Here is a 25,945-nt window from a genome sequence, read left to right as displayed (position 1 = left end):
TCAATCCCACACATTAGACAATCGTTTTTAATACTACTTTTTTTTTTTTTTTTTTTTTTTTTTTTTTTTTTTTTTTTTTTTTTTTTTTTTTGTCATTTCCTTCGAGACCAACAGAGAAACTCTCAAAATTAAAATAAAATTTCAACCCTGGAGGAAAGAAATTGGCATGATCAAAAACAAAAAAAATTTTTAATAAGCAAAAGAATACTAAGGCACCATATGAACCTCAACTTATCTTTAAAATATACAATAAAATAAGTTGATTATTTTTCATCACGAACGCTATTGTTTACACTACAAGGTTAGCAATGATAAAAGTTTTACTTAAAGATATTCCCAACTGTAACAGCTTATAATTTGAATTAATTTTTCTTTTTTTTTTTTGGATATTTTTTCAGATTTCAGTTGTTTAAAGAGATTATTGTGAGCCCTAAAGATTGTTCAAAGTCTTTTAAAAACTAATTTGTTTAACCCTCTATCCGGCACATTATGATCAAACTACTAAAAAAAATTTTTTAATGAATTTTTTGTAAGAATATGGCATTATGTGCTAGAAAAAAACACAAAATAAATCTTTTTGATAATTATTATTGTTTTATGATTTGTTGCATATATGCAACTTTGCCGAAAAGAGGTATAGAAAATAACGCTTTTTTTTTAAAAAAAAAAAATAATAATAATAACACTGTGCTCTCCTGAGACCGCCAGGGTAAATTTTGGTTTACTCTAATTTTTTTTGTTTAATTATTAATATTGGGTTTAGTTAAGTATTTTAAAATAATTTTTAAAATCTAAACAAACTTTTAAACATCTTTTTTGCAAAAATAGTTTTTACCTAAAATAACATATGGAGGGGGAGGGGGTAATATGAGAGGGCGGGGATTTTTTTCAAAAATTATAGGGGTATTACACTTCTAAAACAACTTTTGTTACAAAAAATACAACTTTAAAATGAAAAAATGAGATCTTTTATGATAAAATTAAGATAAATTCTAGATTAACAATATAACATCAAGGCAATAAATGTAGCAGTTTAACATGAAATATTGAGATTCCTTATAAAATAATTCAATCATTTCAAAGTTCACAATAATTAAAAATTTTAAAAAATGAGAGAAAAGGACTACTTGAAACTGTTTATACCGAACTCAATCACACTTTTCTTAAGCTGTTTTGCATAATCATTGTGTTCCAAACGACGCTTGTATCGCTTCCATACTTGATAGTGATAGTGGTGAGCACTTTCTCCTGCCTGCTCGGCATATACACCAAGCCCAAACTGACTATGCTGAAGAAAAGGAACAAGATGACATACTAAAATATGAAATTTCCAGCTAATATTTAATTGGTAGTTAAACTTTTCCAGAAGATGAAGCTGCAGATTTTCGAAAGCTTTTTTAAAATCTAAAACTGATTCAGCAATAGAATCTCCAATAAACATGCTAAAACCTTTTGTTTTAATAATTGAAAACTTTCTAAGACAGTTAACTACAGGTTGGAGAAATATCATATTTGGTAATATAGAGGCTGCACTTAAAAGGTCAACTTCTAAATTATCTAATTTATCTAAAAGTCTCTGTGAATTATTACCATCCAAACCAGTTCCGTGGTAACCTCTAAAGATTATATAGTTCGACTTAAGCCACGAATCAAAATCAGGCCACAATGTAATTAATATTTTTACAAACATAGAAGTAATACCAATTAGAATGTGTAACTCTGGTGGAGTAATGAGATATTCCACTAAAGTTTCTTTAGGTTCATCAAGATACACAACTCTAGGAGAAATACAGTTTTTAAATTCCATCATGTGATTCTTTTTACATCCATCTTCAATGAACTTGTTGTAGTTGGTATCAATTGAACCTAAGGTTCTTTTTTTTCTGCTCTCAAGAGTACTTCACACCAGAGAATGCATACTTGCCGCTGTGACTGCTTAAACCAAATAAAGAGTTACCACATTTTAGATCAAATGCTATTGAATATTTTACATCACTCAGAGCTAGTGGTTTCAATAGTTTGCTAAGATTACCATTATGCTCTGAAACATCTTCAACTAAAGCCAAAACCAATGATCTTTTTACACCACAATCATCAAGACTTTCTGAAGTTGTATGTTTACATAGTGGGTCAAAAACATTTATAATGCATTTAAGAAAACCCTGTCCACCATCAATGGAAATCCTAGCAATAGTGCTATAAGGATTCAAACTTCTTTCATTAATCATATAAAGAATTAAATCAGAAGTATCTTTTACAAATACTAAACTACGACTTATCTCTTCATCCCCTGAAATGAATGATTCAGTTTTGACATCATAAAAATCTGAAAATACATTATGCAGCTCCTCTATCTGATTGATATATTAGGTTCTAATATTTTCTTCCCTAAATTTTGTCGCATATGTTTACAAAGTAGGTTAGTCTTTCTTTTACTCAGGTTTAGAGTATTAGAGATTTCCATTTTAGTTTCTAGAGATAACTTTTTAACGGATGTTCTGGTGCATTTATTATCAGGTGGGCCAACAACAAGAAGAAGATTGTTTCCAAAGGTTTTTAAAGGAAACTTGTCTCCAGATTTAATATCGTCTCTTTTCATTTTTATTTTGAGAATTCCAGAAGCAACTTGTTCACTGGATACATTTCCAAGACCTTCAGCCAACATAATTAGGTTTTTTACAGCTTCACTTTTACAGCAAAAGTGAGAAATTCCTTTGCCTAAATAGAAATTTAGGGTAGAAAAAACTCTGATATTATTATATTTGTAAAACATATAAAAATAATACACTAATATTTAATAAGTCTATCATAGACTATGCATTGACTAGCATAGACTCTATGCTAAATTTAAATTACTTTTTTTTTAATAACTGAAGAAATAGTTTTTTAACTAAAATATACAAGTTATACAATATTTTTAATTTGTTTAAGGAAATCATACCTATTGTAGAAAAGCAAGAAGGACATATCTTTTTAACAATTTTATCAACGATATCTTGATTATTTGTTGTGATCTGTTCAGATATTTCACTAATATCAGATGATCTTCTGAGTTTTTGTTTGTTTATTTGAGATATTTTCTCAATCCAATCATTTAATTTTGATGTTTCACCCCTGTTCAATGCATATAAATTTGTCTTGCAAGAATTACAAATGTTTTTTGGACAACACTCTTTTTCTACATCATATTCTCTCCAAATCAAATTTTGAATGTGAAGTTGTAATGCGGGAGTTACTTTAATAAGTTTATGTGATCCTTTTCCAAAGGAAATAAAGCAACATGCACAAATTAGACATTTTTCGTCGGCCATTTTGACAAAAAAATATAAGTTTTATATGATCGCTTTTAACTGTAGTAATTATTTTCATCGGTATTGCAATAATTTGTACCAAATAGAATAGATGATGCAATCATAAAATGACGCAATTTGTTTTAGACATTTTAATTAATTAAATCTAAAATTTCTATGTTTAAAAGTTAGTTTAGATTTTAAAAATTATTTCAAAATACTTTTTTTAATCCATTAATATTAAATAAACAAAAAAATTTAGAGTAAACCAAAATTTACCCTGGCGGTCTCAGGAGTGCACAGTGATAATAGTAATATGGGTAAATTCAGGCATGTTTAATAGACCGTTGTAGTTTTAAAATAATTTCTTCTTACTATAGTTATATATTATCTAATTTTATTGTACATGGAAGTCTTTGAAGCAGTTTCTATCCTTGTTCAAACAAAGTTGTATTTTACATTTTGAACAAGCAAAAGAACAGGTCATGTTACATATTCTGCACCGCCCCCTTTTATCCTTGATTTCGGGCCAGTGGCAGAATCCATCATATCTTATATCACTAATTGGTTTTGGGTTTGATGGCTTTCTTCCGAGAGTCTTTAAAGGTGAGAAACTTCTTTTGGGACGACCAACTTTTTTTTCTGGATCTTTGTCTTTGAGCTTCAACGCTGTTGCTACCTGTAAAATAAATCTTCTTAAAGTCAGCTGTTTTTTTTTAGGCACTTGAAGTTTAGTACAGTGCCTTCGGTATAACAACCAAGCATTTATCTTTGATATGTCAATGCAGTGAAAAATCAATTTTAAGTACCACCGTTTTTTAGTGTTTATTCTCGTGCGGTATAATGGTATCAGCATGTCTGCCAGATCTACTCCTCCCATTGACGCATTGTATGCAACAACAATATCAGGAGTTTTGACATCAACATATACTTTCTTTTTGCTGTCAAACCATTTGACTTTCGTTGATCCTGCGACACCAGCATGTGTTGATCCAACTATAACGGCTTTGCTATCAAACCATTTTACTAAATATATCCCAGAATTCTGATCCACTTGGTAGTCCCATGATCCTCTTCCTTGAGATTTCAATACTATGTCAGATAAAAGTGGGCATTTTCCGATTCGATTACTACGGAAAGTTCCTGTAGCTAATATTTCCATAGTTTTCAGTTTATTAATTAATGGCAATGTAGAAAACCAGTTGTCAAAGTATATACGGAAGTTTTTGTGTTTAGGAATTTCTTGAACTAGTCGAAGTATTATATCCTCAGCACCGCAAGTTTGGCCACCTGCACTAGTAGCACCTGCGTAGATGAAAAAGTCGCATATTATGCCTGACTTTCCTGCTCTAACAAAATTTTTAAAACCCCATTTGTGGATTTTTTTGGGCATATACTGACATATCCCACTGCGTTTTGTTTTTGCAGGTATCATTTGCTCATCTACCGATTGGTCTTGCTCTTGTTCAATTTTGATGCAGTTATTACGAACAGCATCTAATACAGGTTTAACCTTAAACAATTTGCCAGAGTATTTATTTTTTGTAGTATTGTCCACTGCATGCAAGAACCTTCTAAGACATTCATAACGCTTTAAATTCATAACATCAGCAACAGCATCGCATCGAAGTTCTGTTGACCAAAACGATTCATAGCTAGGGAGGCGAACTAATGACATCAACATCTGAACACCTAAGAATTGCTCAATCTCTTTTAAGTTTGTGGCTATACTAGTGCCTGTTACCTGGACACTATAGAGATTAGTTTGTTCAACTAAGTTCTGGGTGATGCTATCATCCCAAAATAGTTTAAAATACTCAAATGGTGTCATGTCATTGCGTTCTGGTAGAGAAAATTCCTCTCCTTGGAACGCTGCATCAAATATTGGTAGTTGCGTTTTCCTCCATTTATAGACCGGCTTCTTTGCAGACTTTCTTTTCCACAGAATCACATCATCCTCATAATCACTAAAATTTATTTTAAGTAATATGTATAATATATATATATATATATATATATATATATATATATATTATATACATATTGCTTGAAATATACTTTTGGATTTAAAGAGGCATTGTATTTATCAATTTGAATAAAGAATCTCACATTTTGGAAATATGTATATATATAATTTTTTAAATATGAGATTCATTATTCAAATTGATACATACCATGACTCTTCGGATCCTAAAGTCATGTTGAATGGTGAAAAAACACTTTCTTCTTCTTCTTCTTCTTCTTCTTCTTCTTCTTCTTCTTCTTCAGTCCTAAAGATAAAAAAATTAATGTAAATTTACATCAATTCTCAAAGCAAATCAATGGTAATCAAAACTGACTCACTCAGATTCTTCAGAACTGAAAACAACATTGCCAATTTCAAGTTCTGCCTCATTCCCTGATTCATCTGATTTCACTAAGTCTGATAACTCAGAATCAGAATCTGGTTCAAGTACGTAATTAACAGCTTCTTGTACAGTAAAATTTCGAATTCTACAAGTTTTTGTAGGAGCTACCAGAGAAATCATATAGTAAAAAAAAAAAGATCATTTTTTATACCTTGATCCGACAATGTTGCACATTTGCAACAAATAAATTAGGAGGTAAATCTAACAATATCTTATATTGTTTTAGTTTATAATGACACTAATATAAAACTTCAATCATAGCACATAACAATTAAAAAGTTTTAAGCGTCAGCATGGGTTTTCCTATATTCAAAAATGAGCATTAACGATAGTAACTAAAACTTACTAAAAATAGCACTTCTCTTTTGAGCTGCCATTATTCAAAAGAAAATGTTATTGTGGTTATATTGCGTCAAAATAAAAATAGAAAGATCTAAAATACATATTTCAAAACTGCTAATGTTGTGGATAAACTTTATAACCAAAAAAATTATCAGCAAATCATTTGTTGCAAATATGCAACACAAACGGGAAAAGGGTTAAAAATGGAAACGAACGATTTGAAAATCTCATTGTTATGAAGTATTAATTGTAACGAGAAAGTTCAGTATCGCAGATCGCGCGAAAAAATAACGTATTAGTCTCTTACACAGCAGAAATTTCACAAACGAGCCTTGCGGAAGCCTCGAATAAAAAGTCAATAATGACGAACTAAAGGTTATGATGAACTCAATTCATTTCAATTGAGTTCATTATGAACCGAATGAAAAACAGAGTAAAAAGCTTGCATTGAGAAAGTGCTGATTAGCGAAAACATGCCACAATACAATGTCACATTTTTGATGGACTTAAGCAACAAACAATTAGAGAAATTCTATCGACTTATGGTACTACTCTTCCATTTACTATGAAAAATGAGACATTAAATAAGCAGAACTAATTGATCCAGGAATAGATTGCGGCTCATCCGAGGTTTATGCAAACTGGAGTGGAATCTCATAAAATGTAGAACAAAACTCATGTTAAGGTGGTAGTATGGTCAAAATTCTAAAATCGTTTATTTCAACTAAAAAATATTGATTTTTTCAGATAATATTAAAAAATTGCATAACACATTTAAAAAAAAAAAAAAAAAAAAAAAAAAAAAAATTTCACATTTGGACCCATTTTTTGGGTCCCAAGACCTAAAAAAGTCAAAAAGCGCTGCGATAAATATTGAGACAATGGTAGATGCTACAAAACTCAAACTTTTACTGTTTACTTATAATATATCAAAGAACTCATGGAAGCAAAATTATAAAGTTAGCTTAAAGAACCAAGGAGATACAGCATATACAACTAATGGGTCAAAATTTACCCCAAAACAGCCCCCTTTTGGAGCCCATAACTCTGCAAAAAAGTAATGTTAAAAAAATATACTGCTTCAGTGAGTTCATCATATATGTTATTATAACTGTACAAAATTTTAAAGCATCATAACAAGTAGTTCTCAAGTTATTTATCGCACCGTGCTAAAAAATCCCATTCTGAGAAATCAGCAATTTAATACAATTAACATTAAAAAAACAAATTAAAATATCAAATAAGCTCTCATTTTATTTCTAAAGATTTTTAATCAATCCCCAATGTATTAGCAGTAGCAAACTAAGTTTTTCATGAGTTTTATTTAATTTTTTAAGTTCCTTATAGAAGTTGATATCCTTGTTAAAAAAAATAGAAAAACTTTGAATTAAAAAAAAGTATTTTTAAAAGCAAAACTTTGATTACCAAATTCAACTTTTTAAATTAAATAGCTATATCAACTGGGAGATTGAAATAAAATAAAACTCTAAAAACTTTAAGAACCATAAGCTATTCCTTCTCTTTCTTCATCTTGATCACTATAACTTTTTCTATAACTTTTTTCTATAACTATAACTTTTTCGTTTTGTCCTAATTTGTTTCCGACATTGCTTTACTTCATCAGTAGATTTTTATGCTATATTTATAATTTTTTGACCTCTTTGATTGCAAAGTGTACTACAGTTTTTACCAGGATTAATACCAAGCTCTAAATAAACATTTAGCATACCAGCTAATCCTTCATTGAAATTTCTTGTATCGACTACAATAACAGTTACTATACCATTTAAAGAGTTATGTCCTCGTTTCTGCCATTTATCACAAGAAACAGTAATATCTGAAATTCCAATATCATCTCTTACTTTAAACTCAGGAGCTGCATTGATCATCGATTGTGTTGCAATATATTTGTATGACAGCTATATTTTATTTTAAACATCATTAAATATGGCTTTTGAAGTGGAGGTGGTAAGTTTAAAAAACCATATAGCTTTTCTAATGCACTGTCCTTTTCCAATTTCAGGCATTGCAATTACTGAATGTAAATTTATATCAAAAAATTTTTCAGAAATTTTACTTGAAACTTTTTTACTGATATAGAACTTTGTACTCAATAAACACTCAATGCAACTCAACAGCAACAAAGAATTTAAACCATTTTTATTTTTATGATCTATATTCATGTTGATAGACTTGCTCTCATAGTCAAGTCATGTTCCAACTAAGGTAAGAATTTGTACAATATTATCAAGATCAACTAAAACATAGCTAGACTCATTATTATATTGAGGCTGTGGACTAGCTTCATTATTGGCAATAACATTGCTGGTTGGTGTTGTAAAGTTAGGTTAAATGTTTAAAGCATTCCTCTCAATTTATGGCAATACTTTACTCACAAAAGTATCTTCATTTTGGGAAAAAATTGGTAAACTTGATTTTCTAGAAGTGCTTTTTCTTTTTTTAAACACTCTGGAGGCACCAATTTTTCTTCTCCTCAAAACATCAGTTTTCACATTGAACAATTAGAAATAATATATCTATTTTAATCTAAATTAAATAATTTAAAAAACAATAATAAATGATTATACTCTATATTCAACATCAATAACTGAAACAGATACCATTTGCTTTTAAGTCACTTTACAAACATGAAAAAATAAAGTGATATCAGCATATATAAATGCTGGTTTTGTAATTTTTAAGGCAAAAAAGAAGCCAAATATTACTTAGTATTTTCTAAAAACTTTCAATAGAAAATACTTGCTTAAGGCAGTTCAATAAGAATCAATAGATGATGTTTACCTTGTTGCTATGCCGTTGCTAAGGAGCAATACTTCATAGTACTTTTTTTAAAATGAAAAATAGAAGGCTTCATACAAATCATATTGGAAAATAAATAATTCTATCATTTTCAGCATGAATGAAAGTTCCAAGAAAAGTTATTTTCAAAAAATGAAAAATTTTGATATTTTTGACCATACTACCTTAAGGTAAATGTCAATGCAATAAGAATCTCAATGTGGACATCAAGAATCTAAAGAATCTGGTGAAAATGGACATCCATAGTGCCTCAGCTTGATTTCTTGATCCCATTACCTACGTTTTCTGTAGTTATTAGGTACTTGAAGAAAGATATATTTTTCCATAATAAAGTTAAATGGAAAAATAGAAGAGAAAAGAGGATGTCAAAAAAAAAAAAAAAGAGAATGGAAAAGTTAAACTTCATTAATGCAGGTAATTGTTTTTCCAATGGAAAAAATTACTCGTTCTGATTTCATACTTACTTTTATTACAAAATCAATTGAGAAAAACAAAGTTTTTTTAATTTTGGGATCATTAACCCTGCTCGACGAGCTTTTTCAAATAAAGATGCATTCGCCGAATGTATAGAAACAAACAATGGATTGTAAAAGTTTTACAAAAGAATTGTTAAGTTACACGTAATCCTCGTAAGCTTGAAATAAAGAACTTAAATGTTATAGGGAACATCATTCGCGTGAAATTTCAATTATGAAAACAAATGAAAATGCTATGAAAAGACTTATGTACATCTGATCCAGATATTTCATCCATAAGAGAAAATGCTTTATCAACACACAAAAAATGTCTCCTAGTGTTGATCTTCTTATTTGCAACAACGAATATAATTTATATTGAGATAATATAAAATATATTGAGACACGCACGGCAAAACAATAATTTTAGAAGGCAAAGCAAGAAACGACAAAACGCGAATGGCCCTTTTCGCTTTTGTTGGTTCCAAAATTTGATCTGTAATTTTTCTTTCTTAATAGAGATGTAGAAAAAGATGAAAAGCATTTCGTTAAATTGCACAAAAGTGATACAAACCTCGAACATGTATCAACTGATCATAATAAATAGTATTTTTAATGATTTTAGTTAAAAATTTCACTTATGTTTCATGTGTTCCTTTATAGCAGAGTTCATGGTAAATTCTGTAAAAATAAAATAAATTGAGGAATATGCTCCTTTACAAAAATCAAACCAATTCTAATGCTTAAAAAAAAATAAATGTTAATAATAACAGCTAACAATGATAAGCAAGATAAAAAAAACAGACATGCATTATAAAAATTAAATATTTTAAAAAATAACTTAAAGTATGAATATTTGAGATTGGAAATCAGATTAAAAATATATACTAAAAGTTTACAGTCAAATGTTCTCATTAAAAGAAGTTGTAACTAACATTAAGTTAACCAAATATAATAATTGATTTTTAAGATGAACTAAAAGAATTACGACTTATGACTTAATAAAAGCTATACAAGAATTTCAAACACTTTATAAATTTTCCTTTACCTTTACAGCAAAAAGAGAATAAATCACAAAAATATTTGAAAACAATTTCAGCCCACAAGAGTTAGACCAACACAACTTATAGAGAGTAACAACTTTAAATGTTATAGTTATTTCAAACTAACCTAAGGTCAGAGCCCTTTCCAAAAATGTTTCTGGGGTTAAAATTTCAGTTCCTCCTACAAGTACTTCCCATGATTTATTGGCTTGACCAACCTCATAAGCAACACGTACTTCTGAAAGTGATGCACCTCCGATAATAAATACAAACAAACGAGGCAAGCTTTTTGTATCTGCTTGAGACTTATCTTTATGCCAGTTGCCATACATTCTAGCGCTTCTTCCAGTAGATGCTACACCTGCTAGTAATCCTCCGCCTTCTCTAGTCATCAAATATGGAAACAATTTAGAGTCAAGCTTTGATTCTACAGCATCCTCCATTATATCTTTGAGATATGGTACATATCTTGATAGTTGATATGTTTCTTCTGAGCGTTCTTTACGAGATGGCAAAGGCTTTTTTTTGCCACCATCTTGCACAATAGGAACATCAAGGTTAGAAATATTATAAATAGTATTTCTACCATCATGAGAGATCTTTGCATGCTCCATCAGTTTGTTCATACTTTCTTCACTAATCCCTTGCTTCATTATAGCGTAAAGTAAAATTATACGAAGTTTATTACTTTCAGAAATACTCTGATCAAGCAATACAGGTACAATTGCCCTCATATGGTCTTTACTAATTTTTTCACCATCTTTATCAACACCAGTAGCCAAGTCTTGTTCAACAGCGCAGAGCTTTTCTATTTGGTGCTTATTGTAAGTATGCAAGCATTCCTCTGCAAGATTGAGATGAAGTGAGTATTTAATCAACTCTTTTTGATACTGTGGCATTTTTTTAAGTAAAAGAGATAAATCTTTAATTGTAGTAGCTTCTTTAACTCCAGGTCCTGAAATACGCTTTAATTCAGAAAATTCTTTTATCATAGAATTTATTTCCTTTAATACATTAGCAATATGCTTGTGTCGTAATGCAACCCAGAGATCATCATTCTCATCCAACAATGCTTCTTTAGGTATATACTCTCCACCTGATTGTACCTCATACTTATAAACATCATTTTGTATATCTAATAAGTCATATGCCATTGCTTGATAAGTAAGCTCATGGAGAAGAGGGCAAACAAGATCAAAACCCCTATCAAGTATTATCATTTGAGATTGTTGCCTTGGTTGACCTTCTCCCATTGAAGGGTCATCTGCTTTATAGGCATTTAAACGATTGAGCAAGGCTTGTGCTATGTCTAAAGAAAGTTGAGATGCTGAACGATATCGAATGGATGGGTACTCTCCAAGAGATGCACACAAAGTAGCAAGCTGCTCAGCAATTTGGTCAATACAAACTGGTCTTTTCTCCCTAATAGTTGTTTGGTTTGGGCTATATAAATGTGCAAGAGCTTGTTTATTATCAAGGGAAAAAACTTGCATTTCCACAGGCATATAAGCAATATTAATTTCTTTAAGGGTTTTTACTCTTCGCCCAAAATTACTACTTGCTTTAGCAAATTTTTCAAATAAAGTCTCGGGACAAACCTCTGTGAAAAAAATATGAGCAGCTGTGTATCGAGGATTATTTGAATCTTTAAAATCATCAATAATGGCTTGAACTGAATTATCAGTTGGAGATACAAAGTAAATAGCTTCCAGAGGAAGAGATTGCCTGCCTTTCAGCAGATCTTCAACTATTGTAACTCCTTCCATAACTATATCACGCATTTTACAACAAGATGAAACAACTCGAGTAGACAGAGGATCCAATACCAAAGCCTTCCATTCCCCTGGTACTTTAACACTTCTTATTACTTCGTTTAGGATTTTGTCTCCAACAATACTTTTTAGAGACATTGTTTTAATGCTTTAAAACAAGGGGAAAATATACAAGCTACTTGTCACAAAAAATTAAATCGATGAATTAAATATAAAAAATGTTAGATCTTTTAAATAGCAATCTTTGTTTTTGAACGGTTCTTTTAGCGTAATCATACTCCCACAATGCACTCACCCTCAACTAAAAAATCATTACCTAATTATAATAATTTTATTTTTGAATGAGAGGCCAATACATATTTGATTTGTAGTTCCGATTTTTCATAAAAATTCGTTCAGTACTTCCTTCACAAATCTTTCCGAAATAAAATTCTCGTCTTGGTGTAGCCAGGGAGTTTGAGAAAAGGAAGGAATGAGAAGAGACTGAGGGAGAAACTGGCGATAGAAAAAAGAGCATTATGGTTTTTTTTACTTGCAACACGTTTCAATATTTTTTTGACGTTTTAAACATCATTTTTTTGAATATCTCTAAAGGAATTTTTCTGTTTTATAGAGTTTTCTTATAAAATATTTTCTTATTACTTTGTCTATTACAACCCATGAGTTCTAGCGTACATTTATCAAGGAAGAACAGATGACTCAACTGAAAATATAGGCGAGGAACGGCTTCAAAGTGTTGCAGCAAATTCATCCCTAAGAAATTCTTTATATTGAAAAATTCTAGACGACTTCGTAAGTGGCGGTGCACAGTGGGCCAGTAGGCGGACAAAATGGGAAAAATTTTAGTTATCTAATCTTGAAAACTTATTAAGTTTTAGTATCTATATATATTAGGAGAAATTTATTGATAACTTATTTATATTAAATCCCTTAGTTACCAGGACTCTAAGCATTTGAATATTGAAATTAAAAAAAAAAAAAAAAAAAAATTTTAAATAAGTAATTAACGGTGATATCAACGTTGTGTTATATTTCAATTACATCTACGTTTTTGAAAAAAAAAAATAGTACATGTTATTCTAGAGTATTTAGAGATAAGAAAAAACCAATGTGTGAAATAAATTTGTCAAAGCATGTTATCTCAGTTATACTTTGAAAATCACAGATTAAAAAAAAAAATTCCTTAAGAAATTTTTTTTTTGCCGCACTATAACTAATAATTACCACAATTTGCCATGTATTGTCTTATATTTATTTGATCTATATAATACTTCAATCGAGTTTTAATTGATTGCTCGTCCCCTTAAATCCCCGTTCAGATTTTATATACGTTTTAACTTAGTTGCTATGGTACTTAATTTTGCATAGCAACAACTCATTTTTACATTAACGTTGTTTTTACAGTATTTTACTTCCGCTAAGTACACAATATTGGGGGTATGTATTAAAATGAGATTCACAATTCTTATGAGATTATTTTTTTTTGGTTAGTATGGATACCTTACTTTGCATAGCATAGCAGCAACATATTTTTGGTAGTTGTTAGTAATTTAATTACTAACACTAACAGTAATTTAATTACTTTTAATTTTAATTACTAACACTTGTAGTAACTTAATTAATAACAAGTATTAGTAGTCCGGGCGGCATATATATTATAACAATAAACTTTTAAATACAAAATACTTGTTACAATAATTATTTAGATATGGTTTTATTAAACTTAGACATTCATAATTTTCTCCAAAAAAACAATCTTAGTATTTCAAAACAAAATATTAATGAAGATATATCAAAATTTATTCAGCCAAAATTTTCTGATTTTAAAGAAGTTGATTTTAGACATGCTGTTCAACGATTTGTTTACTTGTATAAAAAAAAGTGGAAATCTGCAAACTATACTGTAAAAATTTTGAAAAGAAGTTTGTGAACTGGCTTAATGAATATTTAATTGTCAGAAAAAAAGACAATGAACCAACTGCAAGTAGACGTGGTCGAAAACCAGTTGCATTTGATAATAGTTCTAATAAAACTAAAAAACGGCGTGTATCTTGTTTAATTGAATCTCATTCATCCAATGAATTATTTTTTGCTGCTAATAAAAAATTTAGAGATGAATCTGTTGTTATTGCTGCCAAGAATGTTTTAAATATATCAAATACAGATAAAGCAACTAAATATTCAGCAGACGAAGCACTGGCTTTAATAATTGATGCAAGTCTGACAAAAGCTTCCTATCAATTGATTAGAAGCGGAGCCTTGGAGAAAGAATATAACATCTACCCCGCTTACAATGATGTCAGAGATGCAAAATTGAAATGTTATCCTGCAAACATAACAGTGGAGGACTATTCAGCTTCAGTTCCTTTAAAAGATTTAATGACTCATACTTTGCAAAGAATCTGTGCAGTTCAGGAACCTGTGCTAAGGCACTTGATATTGAACGACAAAGCAACAAAAACAATGACACTAACGTGTAAGGCTAGTTTTGATGGTGCTACTGGCTAAAGCATTTATAAATAAGTTTTATCAGAACCCGACATTAACAGAGATTTAAAGCGTGAAGAATCATTATTTATTACTTGTCTGGTACCATTGGATTTGACTGGATTTAACAACATCAACGAATAGGTGCCTATTTGGAGAAATCAAAAGTCGTCCTCCACAGCCTATTGTAGACCCATAAGATTTGCATACAAAATGGAATCCAAGGATTCTGTGATTGAAGAAGATCAGTACATTAAAAGTGAGATAGAAAGTTTGGGTATGATTTTATTAGAGGTTTGCAGATCTTCTATTGAAGTGAATTGTATTATTGAAGTTACAATGATTGATAGGAAGGTTCAAACGATATTATTGTTTTATAATTTTTGATGCAATTTAAAATTTACAATGTTTTCTTGCACTATTTTTTGTTTTTATTATTCGTAAAACATTATTTACCTAAATACTCAATTGTTTTTCAATATAGGTGAGTCAAAAATCCGATAAAATATTCAAATATCAATTTACCACTTTGTAACTAAGGAGAGTATCCAGTAACTAAGCAATATAAGTATCCATAGCAACTAAATTTAAAAAATTATCACTTTTGTAAGAAGTGTGATCTCATATTGGTACTCATGCCAAAATTTAGTGAATATAGCACTTATAAAATATCTGCAGATAACAAAATAGGTTGTTGCTAAGCAAAATAAAGGTATCCATAGCAACGAAATAAAAAAATATTACCTTCATAAAAAGCACAGACATCATATTAGTACTCATACTAATTTTAGTGAATATAGCTCTAATATTAAATTAGTTACGAATTTTGTCCAGTAAAAGTGAATTCTGGCCCACTGTGCGGTGGTTAGATTTAACTTATTACTGTAATTATTGTATTGTTGATTGCCATTTGTATCTTTAATTGCTTTTATTTGACAAAAATCGTTTTCTTAAGCTATATTTCGTGAAACAAACTAAATAACAAAGCGTTTCTTTTTGCTTTTTTTATTTATTTATTTTTCTTTTACTTAGTGTAATTTTAGTGCTTCTGTTTTTGTTTTTTTGTTTTAATTTTGTTTTACTTCTATTCGGCTAAAATGCCGAAACGAAGGGTAAGATGCTCGACGCTTGTCTACATCACCCCGACGAATATGCCTTGAGAAATTCTGGGTTGTCGAAAAAAACGAGTTTAGTAACGAAAGCAAAAAAAGCGACAACAAATAAAAACCCAGATCCACTACCCGACTTTAGCAGATAAATTATGGAGCTCGTACCACCGGCTTACCACATTGGTTTCATCATATTGGGTCACCAATTTATCGGATGAGCTTTACGATACTACACTTGATCTTAGCCATTGTTTTTTAAAATGGTTTTTCCGTTCGTGATAAACTACGAATAATGACATCTATATCAGCCTTTTACTACAGAGATTTTATAAATTGGTTTTTTAATTTTTAAGGCCAACAATAAACCTTTGATTATATTAGTTGTATTCTTTTGAATGTTTTTACAATTCTTTATAAAACTATATAATCCTAACAATTAACAGTGTTATTATTGTCACCTAACTTTTTATCTTCACCGCCTTCTCGGCGACCTTTACGTAATAATCAGAGGCGGACCCATGATGTTGTGTCAGGAGGGACGGTGGAAAAAAAAAAGAAAAAGGACCGCCATGATTAAATTATTTAATCATACCAATTAAGTATTGATCATTATTCTAAAATAGTCAAAAGTTCCTGTTTCCTTCGCGATTTCATCTTTGATTTGGTATATAGCGCTCTGAAACTTATCCGCGCAGCTCTGAAATTAAAAGCCTAGAAAACTCGTATTGCAAGAGTCCAAAATAAATGGATAAAAACAACATAATAATAGTGTTGCCTTTGTAAATTGGTATTCTCGCAACTTTTCATAAAAGGTTTTAGCAATATAGGAGACGGACGCCTTTTAATTGTAATTTTTGTCAATGAGGTGTTGCTCTGCTCAACTTTCGGATTTTTACTGATTATTCTCTTTTCTATAAAGTTATTCTTCAGCGAAAAAGGGCATAACGGAGCATAAATTTATGTTTAAACAGTTAAATTTGATATTTGATGCCAAGAGAAATTCATATAAAAAGAAAATAGGAAAAAAAACTTCAATATTATTTGCATATTCCAATAAATAAGATATGCTTGTGTACACACGTTCACTAAACAAATCGTCTTTTTCAAAGTTCAATTTTGAAATTCTGTTATACTCATTTTAAGCATGACCTGCCAAAGCTTAAAGGAATTAAGCAAGGTATGATCAAGCTTCGCAGTGTTAATCAAAACCAAATCAACCCACAAAATAAAATATTTTCTGTTAACTGACTTGTTTGAAATAGAATACCTTGTTCTACTATCAAAAGGATCCAACTATATAATTTTTTTTATTTCTTTATTTCCTTTCTTTTTTTTTTTTTTTTTGCTATTTGAAAACTAACATTTAATTGCGTTATTGGCTGGTATGACTCATTCAATTCACTCCGTTAAACTTAAATTTTACTTTTAACGAGTAATTCATTATGAGTAATTAAGATAAACCTCTATTTGATGATTGAATGTGACCTTTTAAAAAACTTAGATTGAAAGTGATTTCTGAGAAAACGTTCATTTCTACTTTTTTTTTTTTTGTTTGTTTTTTTATCGAGAAATTTGTTAAATTTACAAAATAGCCTCACCGTCTTGTTAATTTTTTTTTTTTCTAGAACGGTGAAGATTTTAGAGATTCGAGGATGAGTATATACCACTGATCTCAATAATAACTGGTTAGCGCAACTCTGAGCAAAACTTCTTATTTTTTGACGCCAAAATCGCCATATTGGAAAGCCCCAAAAATCTTAATCCCGTAAGCTTTAAGTTCTCTTTTTCGGCTTATCGCTTTATCGCTTTATCGCACATATCAGATTTCATTGTTCTGGGGCTTTCCAATATGGCGATTTTGGCGTCAATTTTGATATTAGAGATGCGCTATCCAGTTATTATAGAGATCAGTGGTATATACTGTTACGGCCTTTAAGTTCGTCTGAAAATTTGAATTCATTTTGTTTTCCAGAAATGACTAAAATAATATTTATTTTTTTAGTGAATCAGGTCCATCCAGTTTCACTGCATTAACCGAAAGAACGATTTATCGCTTCTCGAACCGAAAGAACGATTTATCGCTTCTTGAACCGCAAGAAAAGCAAGAAAATACACAAGAAATATGATCGTAGAAAATGTACGAAAGACAATATCGTTCAAACGGGATATCTTTGACACTAATGTGGAAGACTTCATTGTTCCTGGAAAACAAGTTTGTACAAATAAGTCTCGATGTTTACTGCTCATCAAGCTTTTCTCATTAACAAATTTTACTAGGTAAATGAGATTTAAAACCTTCATCTTTATTGGCAGTGTATAAACAGAAACCGAACTTACACAAGTGCTTCTGAATTTTGAAGCCAAACATCAAAAATGAAATGGTGATAAATTTAAGGCATGTAAGACATTTTTTAAAAAATCTTTCCAAATTTTAATAAGAAGATTAAATCACAATTTTCTTGGAAAATTCTGAAATATTTCCTTCGTATGAATTTACACCATACCTAGCACTAGAGACACAATCTCAAATAGTCGGAACCATGTTTAAACTTGATAATTAAGTATCTGTATCTTAAATAAAATCCTGAACCTTTGTCTCGTTTGTTTTTACTTCAGTATTTATTGAAAATTTCAACATGACTTTTCACGATCTAGTATTTGTTACTTGTAAGAAATACAACGTAGCTAAAAATGAAACAAAAGGTAGTGTTTGGCATTCGCAGCTTGGTTACGAATGCGTCGACAATTTTTTTTTTTTTTTAAATATTAGACAGGCTTTTCGAGGATCTCAAGAAATAGGTTCCTGTCTTTTATACTTTATTAAGAACTTTCTAATTAATCCTAAACTTGCAATCCATTCGCATTAACCTGTGGTCATCATGAAAAGACTAAAATAGCGGTTCTCTCCCAATAAATTACATTACATCCAGATCCCAATAAATTACATTACATCCAGATCTTCCAGTAGAATTTTAATCTTTTAAAATTCTAATCTAAAAGACTTTCAACGAATAAACAAGGTTTACCTCAAAGTAAAAATTGAATTAAATTCAATTGAAAGGCTATTTTAACCCTTTAACAGTGGAACACTTTTTTCGCAGCGGCTCTTTCCTTGTGGAATGCAAAACAAAAATTAACACACAGACCAACGTCACATTCAACACACATGTATCTATACTGGACATCTTCTTGATGGGTTTGTCTTGATAGGATTGGGAGGTATTAATGATGGAAAATGTCTCTCAACAAGTCTCATTGGATAAATAGAACCTCCAGATTTTAAGTTGGTGCTCTTGGTAACGTAATTTGAAAATATATAATAAATAATACTTTGGCGAAATGAAATTGATGTTTTTGTAAATCCAAGCTCTTTACCAATACAGTAAGCATTATGAACAGATGTGTTTATTAGATGCATAAAGTTTTTTTTATGCCATTTCTTGACCCTTTTACCTAAGAACTTTGCCTGAGATACAAGTCTTTAAAAAAAGCATATTCAACAACGGCTATATCCGTCGTCCACATATAAGTATCACTTTACCTTCGACGGATGTAACCGTCATACACTTTTAAGGGGTTAATGAGAATCTTGATCTAACTCCAGGAGAGCTTATCTTCAGAAAATATAATTTATTTAGTTCTTGAACAGACAATTACAACAACTGCTGTTTGAAAAAATAACGTTCAGATTCTTGTTTATAAATTAAATACGAGAAATTGCACTAAATTATGTTAGAAGAGAAAAAGAAAACTTTAGTAAATTAAAAACTAAATAAGTAAAAAATGGACGAAGCAAAAGAATGCACAAAACAGACAAACAAAAGGACAAACAAAAGGACGAACAAATAACGAAAAAAAAAAAGAAATTTTAACAAATAATTTATTGTTTAAAAGGAAAAGCACTATGGCGAGAAGTCTAGAGGCTATTTAAAATGTTCCAATTTACTTACGGTTTTATATATCATAAAAAATAATCATAAACCATTAAATCAATTTTTCCTAAAGCGGGTTTGTAATGTGACAGCACAATCAAAATGCAAAAAACTTTTAAAAGTAGTAAGAATTAAGTAAACTAGTGTTTCTTTAAAAGTATCAGTTAACATTGTTTTCTTTTAAACTCATTCTTTTGTCCAAACTATCGAGATTATTGTATTGTTCATGAACTTGCTTACTCATATCACAGTGGATCTGCAAAAAAAATGTTTACGAGATATGTGATAAAATATATTAAATAGTTATCTTAGCTAGCACTTGGCTGAAATATTTTCAGCTTACGCTACGTAGAAAAAGAAATACCTCTTTTAACCCTCGGCTAGTTGAAATCCAATAAGTGCCGGTACGGGCTTGAGGATTTGCATTAATAATATCTAGGCAACCTTCAGGATTACCTGGCCTAAAGAAAATACCCAGCTCATTGGATTTCAACTTCGTTTAGATTTCGCGCCTTAACTTCGCTTATTGTATTATTTAATAAATGAGTATTAGTAAAAAAGAGGAAAATAGAACTTTGAATTAGTTATGTAAATATGAAGATGGTTTATATTTAGCTTTGTTAAGATTTTGACAAAATGGTTGATATTTAGCTATGTTAAAAGTAGATACTTACTTTCCTCCCGGGATATTTATTTTCTTAAAAAACTTGTTTTTTGGCATTTTTGACTTTTTCTTTGCTGAACCCATTGACGATTCTGTTCTTGTAATGGTTGTAGTACTGGTGGAGCTTGCATTGCTTTTTGTTTTTGTTTGTGTTCCATTTTCTTTACCGTTACTGGAGTTATCATTTGATGCGTCATTTTCAGAATTAATATCTGATCTTCTAGCGGCAATTTCTTCTTTCTTCACACCAACTGCTGATTCAGTATCGGTGGTAGTTTCAGAAGAAGATCCCGACTTCCCGCTACTCTCAGACCCAGCTCCAGAGTTTGAACCAGCAGCTGAACCAGATGAACTGCCACCTTGACCTTTATAACGTTACGATTATTTAATTTAAATTGAATTAAGTTGCAGGTAATAATAACTCATTAATAGAATAAATTAATTTTACCTGAAGATTGCCCTTCGCCTTGACCTCTTGCTCCTCCTTGGCCTAAAGGTACAAAAAACAGCACTTGCATGCATATGGGTTTTTTTGCTTTGGGGAAACTCCTTAAAGACCTTTGCAGCAAGTGATAAAAGATAAACTCTCATGCACTCCGTAACATTTAAATAAATTCATCTACAAGAGATAATTTAGTTACTACAGTTTCAACACAATCACGCCTCAAAGCAATGACGTTACCTTTTAAAAATAGTAATGAATTAGCCTTCATCTTCTTCTTTTGTTGTTTGCTTTGAGTGAACAGTTCATCACATTAATATAATATATTTTTTTGGTTTATCACTTGCTGCGATGTCCGACTGATTATTGAATGTAGAAACTGAATTTGTATGCGTCCGCAAAAAAGATAAAACAATACAAAATTTTTCATTGTGTATATTTATTTATAATCTTATTTATTATATGCATTACTTCCGGCTGATCCCCTTGAGCCGCCTGAAGCGGATCCACCGGCGTTCGCTTCTGTAGCAGCTCCAGTAGAAGTGGAGGTTTTGGTTCCTGTTCCCGTTTCAGTCGTGGTTTCACTCTAATTTTTAAAGAACAAAATCAATAGAAAATATACTTCATTAGCAGAAAAACAAACTTCTTTCTTAAAAACGTGCATTCGACTTTAGTTGCGTGAAATAACTAGGTTCAGGTTACGTTTTTATTTCATCGAGTTAAATTACTTTTTACAATTAACAGTGGTTATATTTATCTAACAAACTAGTCGTTACTCGTTATAAACTTAGTCAAGTTATATATATTTACAAAAGTGAAAATACTTATACACTAATACGCACGAACACGATCAATTTATTGTCAGATGTAAGTAACTGTGGCTGAGAAAATGGAGAAGCATGCTCTGAGTTATGTTTTCATCATTGTCACACGTACATGCGTTTGTTAAGTATTTGTGAAACATCACATATCAAAACATTGAGGAAAATAATTGTCTTGACACGATGCAAAGATTTTTGAGGCGCTGTTACACAACACGCTTATCAAGACTTTTTAACACGTTTTTTTCGAACTAGCGCCACTCTTCTCTGCTTTGATACACACGTCGGTTTTTGCATCAATTTTTGGCTTCTTTTTCTGAAGAAAATGAATAAAAAAAAATCTTAGTAATCGCTTTGTGTAACAACCGCCATAGTTTTTTTTTTAATCTGCCATGCAGGAAAAGAATAAACAAAATTGCTGAAAGGAAACTTAAGTATTCATACCTGTGTCTCTACTTCAGTTGTTTCCATTGGAGGGGGTGGAATCGGACAAGCCGGTGGGCATGGTGGGGGTGGTGGAGGACATGGAGGAGGTGGACATGGTGGTGGGGGACATGGTGGTGGTGGTGGTGGGCATGGTGGTGGTGGTGGTGGGCATGGTGGTGGGGGTGGTGGGGGTGGTGGGCACGGAGGTGGACATGGTGGAGGAGGAGGTGGTGGTGGTGGGCACGGTGGAGGTGGTGGTGGTGGTGGTGGTGGAGGTGGGGGACATGGTGGTGGTGGAGGTGGAGGTGGTGGTGGTGGAGGACATGGTGGTGGGCATGGTGGTGGTGGTGGTGGTGGAGGAGGAGGAGGAGGACATGGAGGTGGGCAAGGTGGTGGACAAGGAGGTGGTGGAGGTGGACAGGGTGGAGGTGGACAGGGTGGAGGATGACAAGGAGCTGCAGGTGGACAGCAAGAGTCTCCTAAGTTAACTTCGGCTGATGAAGCTGCTTTAATAGAAACATCTTCTTTCTAACAATGCAAATTTGTATATTAAGTTTAAAAGTTTTAAAAAGCTAAATTTTAAAAAGTTATAAGTTTTATGCTGAAGAAATTCAACATAATTGAAACCTACTTTTGTTGCTTTCACATTCTTCTTCTTCTTTCGCTTTGGTAATTTAGTTGGAAGTTTTGGTTGGTTGTTTTTTTCTTTTACTGGAAGCGTTGCAGTTTTTGGATTGTCTGCTTCTTCAACACTTTTCGAAACAGCTTCTAGTTTTTTTTCCGTCTTTGGTTTTTTATAACTAAGAGGGATGATAACATTTTGATTGGGATGAGATTCAACACGCCACACATATTCACCTTTACCTTTTTTATTGAACTTATTAGCATAGCTATAACGGAAAACAAAGCAAAGCAAAGTTGGTTCCATGCATGCGAAAAGCGGTTCTTTTTTCAGCAAAATATTTTTCTTAAACAAAAGATTTCCCATTTCCTCACCCCAATATTAGTTCTAGATTGTTTTTACATTCATTGCAACCTTCTCGTCAAACAAAACTTCGCTAATAACTCCGCTATTAGCCAGAACTAGAGTTCCAAACATGCATGAAACATAAAAAAATGCAGTAGTATACCTGGCTTTTTTCTGCTCCTCTTCTTTCTTGTTTACATGAACAACAGGTTTAGCAACTGTAGCTGCTGGGGCTGATAAGGGTAGAGCGTTTTGGGCTGGGGTGTTTTGAACTTTAGGTGCAGATACAACAGAAGCTCCTTTTAATGCTGGAGCAACAGGTGCTGCTTGCCCTGTTTTGGCAGCCATCTGCTTTTGAGCAGCCGCTGGAAGTGTTTTAGATTTTTCAACTGGACTATCTACAGCTGGGCTGTTAGTTTTTTCAACTTCATCCGGAGTCTTGTTGGTCTTTGGACTTTTGTACAAGTTAACCCAAGCTTCGTGAGATTTAACATTTTGTTGCTGCGCTTTGAGGGCGCGTTCTGCTGGTGTTAGTTTTTTAGCTTCGATGAAGATAACCAATAAGTTGATACATAGTATCAGTAGAGCCGTCCTCATCGTGGACCGTTAAGATAATACTCTATAAAGGCAAATGAAATCGACGCATCAAACACAAAATATTATCAAAACCGCAGAATACTTTACCCAATACATACACAACAAGATTAGATGAAGAAGTAATAGATGAAAGAATGATGGGTACTATCAAATCATTTAACTATTACAACTTAAACTAATCTAAGGGCAGGATACAGCAAGCACATTATGGAAAACTAATAGTCTCCATAAAATAAAAAATCACTTGAAATAAATTTAGTAATTCTTATTACTTCTACATGTTCTTAAAACTTTACTTAAAAAAAAAACGGGTTTCACAAGTTTCAAAAGCAATCTTAAGCAATTTCACCGAAATATTCTTTCACCATATTATTACAAATAGTTTTTAGTTTGACCTTAAAGTGTCGTTCGTAAGTTGCTGAAAGTAAGTTGCTGAAACTTTAAGTCGTGTAAAGGAGCATAAAAAGCTTTCACTATACATTTTCTTAGTCATCACTTTTCGGCCAAATAATTATACGGCGACACATCAAACAAGCAAGCCAAATCTCGGTCAGATGATACTTTTCTATGCATGGAAACTACTCACAATAAAAGACATGTGAAGCGTAACAGACATGGTCATATTCATACTACTGGACATGTTGCACTTTTTTAAAGACTTGGCCTATTCAGAGTCTTAAGAATTAGTACATCGTACATTTGAAAGGTGCTATAGTAAATAACTGTGACTATTTAAGCCAATCAGTATTTACCAAGTGTATCGCTAATAAGAAAAAAGCGTGGCATTGTTACATATACGCTTATTTAAAGATGGTACAAGAACAAGTCTTAGTATACAATCTGGTCGGTCTTCAACCTCAACCTCACAATCAAAAATTTGGTGAAGGAGCTGATCACAGTAGAGCCAAAGCTAACTGTAGAAACCTTGCTAAAAAAACACGAGGTTATGTCTAACAAATATGTATAATATTTTGAGCCAATATCAAGTTAAGAAAACTTTGCTTAGTTTGGATTTCTCACCATCTGTTTCAACAAAATAAAGAGAATCGGATTGCTTGCACTCGCTGAAGTGTCGATCGAATGGACAACTGTACAATGACGGAATGCCTACAGATATGGGTGACAGAGGACGAGTCTTGGATCCTATTCAAAAGCTTCTTGTCGAAGACCAAGAACAAAATTTGGATTGATACTGCTGAACAAAGGCCACGCATAACCGGAGCAAATCTCACAAATTGAAAAACACTGTCGTTTGCATTTACTGGTGTACCGTCGAGGTCTTATTTATTTACCTGAATAATTTTTCATAGGAATCAAGAATATATGGTAAGAAAAGAAAGCTCTTAAATAACATGAGATAAGGGTTAGTACGGTAAAAACACTAATTTGAAGTCTTTCAATAATCGAAGTGGTTAATCAGAAACGGTTTTTTGTTGTAATTTTAAGAAAAACACCAAATTTGAATAAAGATCCTAACTTTTTTGCTTCCTGAAATCTGAGATACAACGTCATCTAACGTCATCAACGTCAATCTAAGATACAACGTCCCACTCAAGAAAACTTACACAACTCATAAAATAGGTTCTACTGGGAAAAAAGAGTTTGCTTGAAGTGAATCTCACGTTAAACCAATTCTAGATAAACATTAGAAGCAATATCAACCCTTGATTATTACGTGTGATGTAATTTTAGAAAGCAAATAACAATTTCGATAGTCTTCTTTTTAATTTGTTCAGTCATAAAACTTCAATTGCTACACTTATCCAATCATAGAAAATCATTTTAGAAATCTACTTTGAGTTCTTTTCGTGTTTTAGAGCTCGCAGTTCGAAAAAAATGTTTATACTGAACCACAAACAAAAACCAAGCAAAAGAAATTTTAATAAGAAAAAAAGACCTTAATTTGAAATCCGAGCTTCTAGAATCCTCTACATAGCTAAGTTCTTTTATTTGAATGTAAGCATGCACTAACAACGAGAAATACTTTATACGGCTTTATATCAAACAGCGGGTGGACATCTTACGTTAACTTTCACTTACAAAAATAGCGCGAAACTCGGTAAACCATAACTGACAAGGCCTTATGAAACCCAAAATAGAAAAAAATAAAAATACATACTACTTCTCCTGTTGGCCTTGTTATTTCTAAACCCAGAAATGTTTTATTTTCGTGAGAGTAAGTTTACGAATAGGCAGAAGGGGTTGATTCAAATTTGTTGGATGCATTGTTGATACGCTTGAAAGGGTAGCAGCAGGTCGAAGTTATACACAAAAGCTAAGATTTACACAAGTGTGACTTTTTTCAGCATAAACAAAAACTGTTGCTATGATACATTTAAAATGATTCCAATCAAAGAAACAAACGAGTCA

At 31.5% G+C, this 25,945-nt stretch overlaps 2 protein-coding genes and 1 pseudogene across 12 annotated transcripts; all 3 read right to left on the bottom strand.

The window, feature by feature from the left end:
- Positions 1-952: 952 nt before the first annotated feature.
- On the bottom strand, positions 953-3,526 carry LOC149892529 (uncharacterized; annotated as a pseudogene). The gene is made up of 2 exons (XR_016449778.1): positions 2,942-3,526; positions 953-2,718 (listed from the first exon to the last, which is right to left on the bottom strand). The product of XR_016449778.1 is annotated as an uncharacterized LOC149892529 (transcript).
- A 6,408-nt stretch (positions 3,527-9,934) lies between these two features.
- LOC145182218 (syntaxin-binding protein 1-like) lies at positions 9,935-12,539 on the bottom strand. Its single transcript, XM_080057523.2, has one exon. It carries the CDS (start codon positions 12,266-12,268, stop codon positions 10,481-10,483), a length of 1,788 nt encoding a protein of 595 aa, XP_079913649.2. The 5' UTR covers positions 12,269-12,539; the 3' UTR covers positions 9,935-10,480.
- Positions 12,540-19,341: 6,802 nt separating this feature from the next.
- Positions 19,342-25,898, bottom strand: LOC145185181 (uncharacterized). 10 transcript variants are annotated; one of them, XM_080061010.2, is made up of 9 exons: positions 25,695-25,820; positions 23,142-23,597; positions 22,643-22,901; positions 22,030-22,539; positions 21,236-21,350; positions 20,771-20,812; positions 20,333-20,687; positions 20,023-20,119; positions 19,342-19,914 (listed from the first exon to the last, which is right to left on the bottom strand). In XM_080061010.2, exons 2-9 carry the CDS (start codon positions 23,573-23,575, stop codon positions 19,819-19,821), a joined length of 1,908 nt encoding a protein of 635 aa, XP_079917136.2. In that variant the 5' UTR covers positions 23,576-23,597; positions 25,695-25,820; the 3' UTR covers positions 19,342-19,818. The 10 variants fall into 10 exon arrangements, with proteins under 10 accessions (XP_079917136.2, XP_079917159.2, XP_089935457.1 ...); XM_080061033.2 differs by having other exon boundaries at positions 22,643-22,811; XM_090079331.1 differs by having other exon boundaries at positions 22,643-22,811; positions 25,473-25,716.
- Positions 25,899-25,945: the final 47 nt, after the last annotated feature.

The sequence above is a fragment of the Hydra viridissima genome, unplaced genomic scaffold (assembly GCF_058129835.1).
Source record: "Hydra viridissima isolate aposymbiotic clone 2 unplaced genomic scaffold, HvirCarnegie_v1 scaffold_2, whole genome shotgun sequence".
Taxonomy (NCBI): Eukaryota; Metazoa; Cnidaria; class Hydrozoa; order Anthoathecata; family Hydridae; genus Hydra; species Hydra viridissima.
Note: the sequence above shows the minus strand (reverse complement) of the source record. Positions and strands in the feature narration are given on the sequence as shown.

Coding starts and splice junctions, on each gene's coding strand:
- LOC145182218 (XM_080057523.2), bottom strand. CDS start 12,268: ATGTCTCTAAAAAGTATTGTTGGAGACAAAATCCTAAACGAAGTAATA.
- LOC145185181 (XM_080061010.2), bottom strand. CDS start 23,575: ATGAGGACGGCTCTACTGATACTATGTATCAACTTATTGGTTATCTTC. Junction 22,902..23,141: donor GAGGAGCAGAAAAAAGCCAG/GTATACTACTGC, acceptor TTTCCGTTATAG/CTATGCTAATAAGTTCAATA. Junction 19,915..20,022: donor CTAGCCGAGGGTTAAAAGAG/GTATTTCTTTTT, acceptor TTTTTTTTGCAG/ATCCACTGTGATATGAGTAA.